Source organism: Lactuca virosa, chromosome 2 (genome assembly GCF_052849685.1).
Source record: "Lactuca virosa cultivar CGN04683 chromosome 2, Lactuca_virosa_CGN04683_v6, whole genome shotgun sequence".
In the NCBI taxonomy this organism is placed as follows: Eukaryota; Viridiplantae; Streptophyta; class Magnoliopsida; order Asterales; family Asteraceae; genus Lactuca; species Lactuca virosa.
Genome location: NC_136427.1, coordinates 79,451,258 through 79,462,574, shown reverse-complemented (window position 1 = coordinate 79,462,574; position 11,317 = coordinate 79,451,258). Strand labels below are relative to the sequence as shown.

At 33.6% G+C, this 11,317-nt stretch overlaps 1 protein-coding gene across 1 annotated transcript; it reads left to right on the top strand.

Annotated features, from left to right (window-relative positions):
* Nucleotides 1-6,666: 6,666 nt before the first annotated feature.
* LOC145157528 (protein-tyrosine sulfotransferase-like) lies at nt 6,667-10,446 on the top strand. The gene is made up of 13 exons (XM_079076556.1): nt 6,667-6,715; nt 6,865-7,027; nt 7,124-7,195; nt 7,287-7,575; nt 7,654-7,794; nt 7,868-7,972; nt 8,042-8,192; nt 8,289-8,338; nt 8,384-8,470; nt 8,599-8,729; nt 9,226-9,241; nt 9,935-9,955; nt 10,039-10,446. The coding sequence occupies exons 1-13, from the start codon at nt 6,667-6,669 to the stop codon at nt 10,444-10,446; spliced, it is 1,683 nt and encodes a 560-aa protein (XP_078932682.1).
* The last annotated feature ends 871 nt before the right edge of the window (nt 10,447-11,317 follow it).

Sequence of the window (11,317 nt, the reverse complement as noted above, 5' to 3'; positions counted from 1 at the left end):
ACCACTTGGACGAAACCTCAACTCAGCCAGTTGACGCTCCACAGCAAGCAGATGTCTCTCATATATACTGTCAGACGTGTTTGAAGCTCTATGACTTCAGCTCGGGTTACGGCTAACTCTTGCATCAGAGACTCATTGTCTCTCCCAGCTCTGTCGCGAGCATCTTCAAGACGACGAATTCGGACTGTATCAACTCTTGCATTGGCATCAACTTCCATAATTCGGTTGATGGTTGTCCTACCCTGTATTTCATTTCGAGCAACCCTGCGGACCAGAATTGGCAGGACTCTGTCTGCTGAGCCTCCTTCGTTCAAATTGTAAAAGCTTCGGTCTCTATTCTATGTCATGGGTTGACCGTGCTCTTGACTCCATGTTCCCAAGTTTTCCGCCCATAGAGGCGTCGGGCCTTGAAAAGTCGGACGAGGGTAAGGATCAGGAAAGTTTTCTGCAAAATCATCATCTAAGGGAATTTCGTAATTTTCTTCTGGCTCTGCATCTTGTTCTTGATCGGGGAAATACGGGTCTCCGGGTAAGTGAAATCCAGCCATTGTTATCTAAGCGAGAATAGGGATAAGAGATATGGAATATAGTTAGTAACGAAGGATTCAAGGTTCTACGAGAAAGACCTACAGTTACCAAGTAATGTATGACCTGTTCTAGATATTACTATAATTATAAAGTGTATACTAATTATATATAACTTGGGTATATTCGACCTTTGATTAAATGACCCGGCTCTAAATCCACAACCAAACAAGGAACAGGAAATGAAGCTAAATCACATATTCTAAGTCCATTTAACTTTAATTATATATAATTGTAATATACCCTTAATCTTTATGTTCTGTTCTAGAGTTCTTCTGAATATGTATAATTGGTACGTTTTAGACATGTCATAACACCACTATCACTCCCAAACACATGTTGGTCGTATCTCAAATAAATATAGTTGATCAGGCTATGTTAATCCCAAATATGATTACATAACTGCCTAGGTTTGACTGTAATGTCGAACATCCAAATACTTTTAAGTTCTTATGACTGTGATACTGTACTTGTAGGTATGAGTGATAGTATACTTCTTGTAAAAATAATTAAATTTTTAAAAAGTATACTTGTAGTTAGAGCTCTCAACCCCAAATGTATTTATAGTTTGTATATCTTTTATGGATTGATATACTGAGTTCACTATAAAAATGATCTGATACCAATCTGTCACACCGCCAAACCAGACGGCGGAAACGTCCGGGGGTGGAGGACTTCATTTGTAGTATCACAACACATGAATGATGGTAATCAGAGTACAAACAACCATTATATGTAAAAAAAAAGTATAAATATTTACATGTGTTTCATCATTGTATACTGAAACTAAATGCTTGTACAAAAGAAAAAGACAAGACATAAAATTGTTCTATTTGTAAACCAATGTTCTGTATTCGTAATCCTTTTGTAAACTTCTATCTGAGAGTATATCTGATTTCATCAACTGTTATTGTAAACTGTAATGTAATATTGTAAACTGTATCTTGTAAACTAGTACTTTGAAAATGTACTTAAGTTTAGTTAATTATACACTAACGTATTGTTAATATCTTTATATGAGTTATTATAACCATACTGACTAGATGGCCTGACCCAACGCTATGAATGTGCTGTAAAAATGTTGATAACAATTTGTCACTCATAGATGTGCATGCCTGACTGTAGCTAGTAGTCCGAGTGCGGGGTTGTCAATCCCAGTAGAGGTCTTTACACATATTGTTTCGATCCCCGGCTGGAGATTATGGTTATAATATCAGGACTTTAACTATATTGTTTAAGTGAATTAAACAACCTGTACTACTTAACTCATAAAAGCATATAAATGTTACATGTATAATAGTTATGAAAACCCAATCATTCTGAAAATAAATGATTGATAGTATGTTCTTGAATTAGTATTCTAAACATGTATTTGAAAGATGTATACCCTTGAATAGTTTTGAATCAAACCTTTGTTCTTGTAAAACAATGTACTCTAGTATACTTGAATCATGAATTAGTGTTGTATGAATCATAAATTATACCTATTATAATTTATATGTACATTCTGATTTGATAACGAGTATTCATGAATGTAACCCCTTGCTCAACATGTTACAAAGGGTAATTAAACTTAATGAACAAACTTTTATACTTGTATATATATATATATATATATATATATATATATATATATATATATATATACAAATATATATAAATAATATTTAAATGACACTCAGACAAATAACTGATACTTATGTTGAAATGTTATAATCACATGTGATTGAACCAAATGGAGTTTACGGCCACTCATTAGAGTTTACGGCCAAGGTGTTCTTCATAGGAGTTTACGACCAAGGGAGATGCTTATGGCCTAAGAAGATCTTGAGTTTACGGTCAAGGGAGATGGTCATGGCCTAAGAAGATCTTGAGTTTACGGCCAAGGGAGATGGTCATGGCCTAAGAAGATCTTGAGTTTACGGCCAAGGGAGATGGTCATGGCCGTAAACTCTTATGTTCTTAGGAATGGTTGATTTCAAGGGTGTAATTTATGAGCTTCTATAGAATAACAAGTAGTCGGATGTATACTTACGTTTTGAAGCTTGAATGAGGTGTTCACGGTCTAAAGAACTAGTATGTGTTCTTGGTGTTCTTGGTGTTCTTGAAGATCTAGTCAAAAGAGATGATTTCATGGATGAAAGCATAGGGTTTCACTCGATTAAGCAAGGTATCAACAAATGAATGGAAGAAACACTTACTTATTTGAAGCTCAAGGTGTAAATTTTGATGATAGTTGAGAGAAAAATCGAGTTTCTTAGGTTGAAATTCTGAGAAATGGAGTAAAATGAAGAAAATATATATATGTATGCGAGGGTTTACGGCCGAGGAGTTTGCGGTCCGAAGTCGGCAAGGCGTTTACGGCCTGCAAGGAGTTTACGGTCCGAAGAGTTTACGGCCGTAAACTCTTTGCGGCCTGAAGCAATGAATAGTATGCGAAGTTTCTCGGTTTGTCAAACATTTTCCTTCCAATTTCAACTATGGATATTATAAGGATTTTAGCAATTAAAGGTATTTCATAACCTTAATTAAAAACCCAAATTATAAAAAGGACTTTAGTTGACCTTTGTTTGACTTTGGTTAACCAGAGTTGACTTTACAAACAAAAAATAACGGGATGTTACAGATAACATAGTGTGTAGAAGTAATGTTGGTCAAATATAGGGATATGCACTGTACCTTATCATTACTCTGCCCAAATATCATGTTTTTAAAAATAACCATAATTAGGATATGTATGTATGGTAAAATTATATATATATATATATATATATATATATATATATACACACACACACACACACACGCAAAACAATTATGAGATCAACTCGGTATAATTATCATATATAAAGGTAAAAGGTTTATATTGTGATAGTTATAGGAAATCACTAACTAAGAGAGATAAAAGATGAAATACCTAAGGTTAATGCATTAGTGAGCTGTTATTATTCATCCTCAGTCTGATTAAATTCGACTACACTGAACATGTAATCGTTAATCTTGCGAGAGCTAATAAGATACGTATAGATCTATACGGGGTTTGACAGCCCCACATATGATTGTTAACTACAATCCATGAATGACAACTTTCTTATTATTCATTATTCAACGCCCGATGAAGCATCGTGGCGGGGAAATCACTAGTCAAACAACGTCAGTTATAGGGGCTCATGGTAATACATTACAACCACCTTAGAGGTCCGACTACCAAGAGGGACGCCTTATGTGGTAGATAAAATACATTAGGATTAATAAAATATCCTAAAAGATAATAATATATGATTGGTAAATATCTTAAAAGGATAGTTAGTTAAGGTTAATAAAATATCCTACAAAGATAGTAGATTAGGATTGGTAAAATTATCCTAAAAGATAGTAAGTTAGGGTTAATAAAATATCTTAAGAAAGGTTGTTCTAAAAGAAAAATGATTATTGATTTAATACAACCAAATAAACCCGAAAACTATAAAAACCCGTGGACTCACCAACATTATTTGACGTTTTCCAAATACATGTATTCTCATGGAGATGAGTGGGGAGGATAGTCATTCCAAGGAGGAGGTCATCAAGGAAGTAGGTTGAAGTTTATTTCTATTTGTTTTTCAATCCTAGTTATGATGTGTTTGATATAATTAAACAATGTAACCCCAAATAAATTTTATAATAAATAAATGTATCATTTGCGATATATATTTATGAGTATTGTTCAGTATATGTGTTAGCCTCAATCTAATTGTCCGTACATCGCACAGGCCTACATTTTCCGCCGTCGGCCGGGGGTGTGACAATATCCTTGACAAAGCTTAGTTTGTAACCAAACTATTTCACTATTCATTATCAATAAGAGCTTCACGACACTATCGTGATATAGAGTATGATCATACTATAATCCAACTGATTTGGATCTAAACATCATTTATGCGTCTCACTTTAATACTTAGACAAGACTACAAACCCTATAATCAACTTTCAATCGAAACCATGTTTAGGCAACACTATCTTAATTCGGTGTGTAAATATTTAACATAGAGTATCAAGTATTTAGTATACATTAACATTTTAATTAATACTACTTATATTTAAGATTATTAGGTAATAGTACCATATATACATTTTATGTCATATATAACCATATCTGGTTCGCACAATGCATGTTATCAAATATATATTTAGCACGTATTTGAGGTAATAAGTATTTAATTTCACGTATAAACATTCAACGGATAATTAATACTTTAAATAAATATTTATATTAAAATCATGTTAATGAAACTAACTATGCACTCACGAGGTGGAAGATTCTGTGACAATTACGACAATTGTCACCAGTCAATGATTGTAAAAGGACTCGGAAAATGATAAGTATCTAATTGTCACCGGTCAATGAAATTCACACCGACAAAAATAGTACTAAGTAATTGGTTGAATTTTGAATAAAGTCAATAAAAGGGAAGTCGTAGTACTCTGCGAGACAGGAACTTAGAGGCAAGAAGGCCAAAAACAGAGTACGTACGAAGAAGATATGATTTTTAGAAAAACATAAAATACGAGTTAAAAAATAAAGTATGAATTAGCCAGCACAACCTAAAGGAAAGTTGTAGTACTCGTCAATAGCTACACGAATATCTAAAGAATGTCACAAACAAGAATAATATAAGAGAGATATGAATTTTTGAAAAATATTAATCGTGCGCACGTAATGCATGCCACGCACGACGTGTACGCTTGACACCCATATTTGTCGTGATACAGGAGATGTCAGTACTAGAAAAACAGCCTTTAATGACGCGCAAACAATGACACGCAATGATTTACTATACGCAAAAGCGTGTGTCCTAAAAATAATGTCATCTCTTATAAAATTTGAAGGATAGAGGACACGCATTTGTGCGTGCCCTCAAATTAGTGTCCAAAAAATACACGGAGGGCGCATATGATAAAATGTATGTCGTGTGCGCACGTCGCTTTATATTTTTTTTTCATAAGCACGCATTTTAGAAGCTCTCGGGGGAAATGAAATTCCAAAAGTTTGAAAAGCCTCCATGTTCTCCTCTACCTTCTTTCAATCGTTCTTCTCTCTCTCTCTCTCTCACACACACACACACAATCAAATACCAAAAAAACGTTCAATCGGAGAGCCCCGATGTCTCTCTCACCGTCACTGCTCTTTTCTCCCACAACAGCATCACACTATCACCAAATCTCTGATCTCCGACCGATGTCTCCACCCATTCTTTGCCCCCTCTCTAATTTGCTCAGTCAAATATCAAAAAAACAAACCACGATGCGCTTCTCCTTTCTCCCATACCAGTCGACAGAAAACAAGGAGTCTCGTACCTAAAATTCAATATAGGGCCACAAAATCGACTATTGTTGGAAAGGACGCTTATACCCTGCCCTATAGGGCCACAAAATATAGGGCCACAAAATCGACAAATAAGGGGGAATGCAATTTCTGATTCATCTCTCGACTTCATCTTCTCAATCAAGCAAAAAGGTGTATGATTTTTTCCCACATCTGTGATTCATCTGGTATTTATGATTTCTCCTTTATGCCTCTGATTTTTTCCTACATCTATTTCTCATCTCTGAAAACATCTTGATTTTATCGTTTCAACATACAACTATTGGTTTAGAACTTTAGATCCTTTAAGGAATTTGTAGTGATTATCAAAACTTCTTTTCATTATACAGTAGGAGGTACTCAAAAACAAAATTAAGGTCTGGAAGTTAAAAGAGGAAGACAAGCCACTTAAGTTTAATGTAATCCTGATTTTCTCCCGCAATTATCACTTTCCAATACACTCTGACAAACCCTCGTTCCATGTCCCCTCCATGTCTCCTTCCTTATTAGGGTTCGTTGATTAGGTAAGATACTGTTTTCAGATATCAAATTGCTGCAAAAATATAATGGGGAGAATTGAAGTTTGAGGTTTTAGCCTTTTAGGTCGAATAAAGTAAATGTTAATTGTTGTTTTTGTTTTCTTACTCTTTTAGTACTTTTCATTTGTTAAAGCGTTTTTTAGTTAGTGCTCTTGTTGATTGGTTGAAATTGTCGATATGGAGTTCTATGAATGGAGAATGGACCACGCTCTGAGATTTGCTCTGATGCTGATTCTTCTTGCCATAGGTATGCTTTTATACTTAATCTCCTCATACTTTTATGGATTCTTCTATGAAGAAGGATACTGAATTACTCATAGAACATAGTCTTCCATGAATGAAGAATTCTTCATTTTGATGCATAATTATTCCAATCGTTATCTGATTCGTCCACAGTTCATCCATCTTCCAGGTCATATGACTTCGAGCATTGCAAAAATTCAGTGAAGCAATGGGCATCTTCTTCCCTTCATTTAGACACCAAAGATGGTCATATTCTCAAGGACATGCTCTTTTTCCTTCATGTCCCAAGAACTGGAGGCCGAACTTATTTCCATTGGTAACTTCTTTCCCTTTCTTTAAGCATTCCATTTTTCTCAAGACTATGAAGTATGAACATCACATAATCTTTTCTGGATTTACTTCATCTCAACAGCTTCTTAATGAAACTCTATTCTAGTGCTCTAGAATGCCCTCAATCTTACGACAAATTACGATTTAATCCCCAGTAAGTTTCACAATTGCTACACTTATGTTTGCTTATTATAATTTTCTTTTCTAAATCACTAAATTGTAAACCTTTTTGTGTTCTTGTGAAGCAAACCAGGTTACAGACTATTTGTAACTCATGATGATTATAGCATGATGTCCAAACTTCCAACAGAGAAAAATTCAGTAGTAACAATCTTAAGGAACACTATTGAGCGAGTTTTCAGTGCTGATGAATTTTCAGTAGAAGTAGCTACTAGGTTTTTAGTGCATCAAAATTTGACCTCAGTATTGAAAATGTCTTCAAGAATACGTTCCAAAAATGGTGGCATAAGCACTCTTGAGATTTGGCCATGGAAGTATCTTGTTCCTTGGATGAGAGAGGATCTTTTCACTCGAGTATTATTTATGTCTTTTTAAACAATAAAGCAGATACAGACAATAAGATATTGACTTAATTTGTTATGTAATGAATAGAGAGATGAAAGAAAGAGAAGGGGCCCACATTATACATATGGGAATGATTCATATGATATGGAGGAAATTGTTATGCCATTACATGAATACATTAATCACCTTGTAGCTATGGATATTGTTCACAATGGTGCTACATTCCAGGTACAAAATTTTACAAACATGTTGACATTTTTGTCCTTTTTGTTGTTGTGGCTAATTTTTTTTTTGTAAAAAGTTTGCAGGTTTGTCAAATAATTCTAATATTCGTGAGGCACATGAACTTCGCCAATGTGTAATAACACATGAGATTCGTGGGAAATATGTGCTTAAAGTTGCAAAGGTAAAATGACTAAAATACCATTCTAATCTAAAACTAAAAGTTTATCTTTTTAATGTTGATTTGTTGCAGAAAAGGTTGGATGATATGTTATATGTTTGGATCACAGAGGATCATAGAGAATCTGCTACAATGTTTGAAAATGTTGTTGGAGCACAAGTTATTTCTCAGTTAATGGCATCAACTGCAAATAATAATAATAATAATAATAATAATACATCAGGTATATCTTTGTTATTTTTATTTCTCAGTTATTTGTTATATATTTCCCCTATTTTTTTAATAAGCATTTCTAATGTTTTTAATTATTATGATTCAGAACAGGGTCCTTCAGTTTCTGATTCCACCAATGATACAACTGATGATCAGGTAATAATAAATAATTGGTGATTTTTTTTTAAAGAAAAATTTTAGCTCTTTCATATTAGTGACTTAATATGCTTAAGTAGTGATTATCATAGCCTTTTCTCCTTCAACATGACTGAACTTCAACTCAAACAGGTAAAAAATTAAGGCATTTTATTTGGTCTATTCTTGCAGATAAATTTTATAAGTTTTAAATATTTCTCATCTGATCTCAAGTTAAATCTCCCTTTTCATTATGATTTTTTCATGTTTATAAACAACAGTGTGATTTCATGTGTAGGATGGAGAAGCTTATGCTTACCTGCTTAATGTTCTTTCACCAGAACATTGCAGCCCAGCCACATTGGATAATGGATACCAAGGATCCAGTTGAAAGGGAAAATTTGGTACTTGAGTATGCAAAAAAATAGATTACAAAAGATACTTGGCTCCTAAAGATATCGTTGAAGGCTCTGCCAATTTAAATCTTTCATTTGTTGCACAAATATTCCATTAAAGGTTGGATTCCCTTGTATTAATATTATTTTCTTGTTATCACTTAGTCTATATGGGCAGCTACCTAAAACAACAGCATCATTTCACACATGTGTTCAACAACTAAACTTAGCAAAAGCTTATTGTGCTCAACCATTCACAACATGGGCATACGTTCAACTTTAAACTATCAACTAATAAATGGTCATTATCAACTTCCAATCAGGCTTTAAGGGCATCCCTTACCCAAATATGATATAATGGGGGTACTGATAGCCACATGCATTTTCTTTTATTTATTTTTTTTTCTTCTATCGTTTTTCTTGACCCCTTTTTCCTCATCTAAAGATTCATGAATTTTAATTTTTTCAAAATATTTTATAATGAAATTTTGAATGTTGATAATGTGTTTGTAGTTGCATGATATTTGAGGTATATGTTTGTTGAAAGAAGTTTACTTGAGGTTGTTTATTTTTTTATGTCAGTCGCAAAGGAAAGTTCCAAAGACACCCACACCGGGCCATTACCTAGGCCTGAAAAACACGAGAGACACTGGTAACTTTTCATCATTTTTTATCTGTTAGGTTGTGTTTGGTATGATCATGATGGAATTGCAAAATTAATGAAATGGTTTGTACCATTGGAATGGAATAAGCCAGTTCTTTTACTTGATGGAATGGAATGCTTGTTTCTGAACAAATCTGATTCTTTTCATTCCTTAGCCAATGGGGTGTTTTTTTTCTCATTTTTTTTATCAAAGAATGGAATGAAGATTTTAAAGTAACCAAATGTTTATTTGTAAATTTTCATAATAGCAAGTCTCTTAAAAAAATTATAGATTTTATTCAAGTCAACTTCATTTTCTAAAAAAATAACTTCAAATGAAATTTTTTATTCTAATATTATTAGGGTCAATAAAAAAATGAATTAATCGTTATATTAAAAAATTGGTAGGCTCCTGTAACATAATGGAGCTGGTCCAACTCCTAACGGATCCTAAAACGGATCATTGTAAAGGTTTCAAGTTCATTTAGGTCTGTTTTTTAATTTCAATTTTTCTTTCTTAGTTGCTCTCTTGATCATAATTATCAACATATAACTCATTTATTTTTTTATTTTTTATAGTTTGCTCAACTTGAGAAATGGGTTCTTCTAAAATGATGCCATATCTGAACATGTTTGTTTTTTAAAATATTTGTGGTATTATTGTTGACCACATGGTAACACAGAGAATCTTAATTGTGACAAATACAAGAAAGGTTTTGAATACTGTAGGGTTTTTAGTGTCTGCAGTCTCATTAATGTTTCTTCCTCTTTTTAGAACATCTGAAGGGGTAATACTTTGTTCTTCAGTGGCTCTTGCTTTTCTTGGATTAGGAAGAGTTGGATTTGCAGTGAATCATATGGATATTGCTCCTAGATATGCTGGAATTGTGATGGGTGTCTCGAATACAGTTGGCACTTTAGTTGGTATTGTTGGAGTTGAGCTTACTGGGCAGCTTCTAGAAGCTGCAAAAACCAATAATTTAGATATTTCTAGTCTTGATACATGGATGGCAGTTTTTCTTATATTAGGATTACTCTGTATTGCAAGTTATGTCATTTTCCTTTTATTTTCAACTGGAGAGAATATTTGATTTAGGTTAGTAATAGTATTCCCCAAGTGACACACAACTAGTGGTTTCATTTGTCCTACTGGTTAAGGTTGGTTTCATTTATTTGTTAGTAGTTTACTTTTATACCCCTATGTTCTTGTCTATTTTGGAGTTCATAGTAATTTTATACTTTTGTATCCATGTCTGCAGAGGTTGGCAGTTGATGAATAGTTTTTACATCAACTTCAATAACATTGTAGAAATGTTTAATCGAGTATGAGAATTAAATCAGAGTAAAAGATGAACACAAGAGGTAAATAAGATCTGGTTTAGCTCATATTACTGTCAGAGAACAAGAGTACAAAAATGATAGTAAACATGGGAAAAATCTACTATCAACTCTATGTTCAGCTCCTATTTATAGGAGGCTGAAAGTACAAAAAATACTAAGGCTAGACATTACGCTTCGTTAAAAAGAAGCCTTAGCAAATACATAGAAAACATACGAAATTGACAAATACACAGACTTCGACATATTACAAGACATTTCGACTCTACAATCTCCCCCTTTGTAATCAAGTCGAACTTCTCAATTCGTGAGAATCTGTGCAGCAAAGTGCATCATCCTTCGTATCTCCGAGTACCATGTCATTATCTTCCTTAACTCAACTTTATCTCCTTCATTATGCTTCTTGCAACTATTCATACGAACAATGAAGTTTGTATATTGCGAAGTAGTATATCTTTCTATCTCTGAAGACTGGAATAAAAACCTCTTAGCTTTGCCATTCTTATATTTTCCTGCAAAGACTAACCCAAAAGGTTTTAAGCATGTCTCCCCATCAGCATATTTCTTCAGTTCAGCTTGAGTCTTCGACAATTCCATTGAAATTTTCACTTCCTTTCCCAATGC

What these genes read in the sequence shown, in the direction of transcription:
- LOC145157528 (XM_079076556.1), top strand. Translation starts at nt 6,667, where the DNA reads ATGGACCACGCTCTGAGATTTGCTCTGATGCTGATTCTTCTTGCCATA. An exon ending in AAATTACGATTTAATCCCCA is followed by an intron (nt 7,196 to 7,286) that starts GTAAGTTTCACA and finishes GTTCTTGTGAAG; the next exon opens with CAAACCAGGTTACAGACTAT. An exon ending in TAATAATAATAATACATCAG is followed by an intron (nt 8,193 to 8,288) that starts GTATATCTTTGT and finishes ATTATGATTCAG; the next exon opens with AACAGGGTCCTTCAGTTTCT.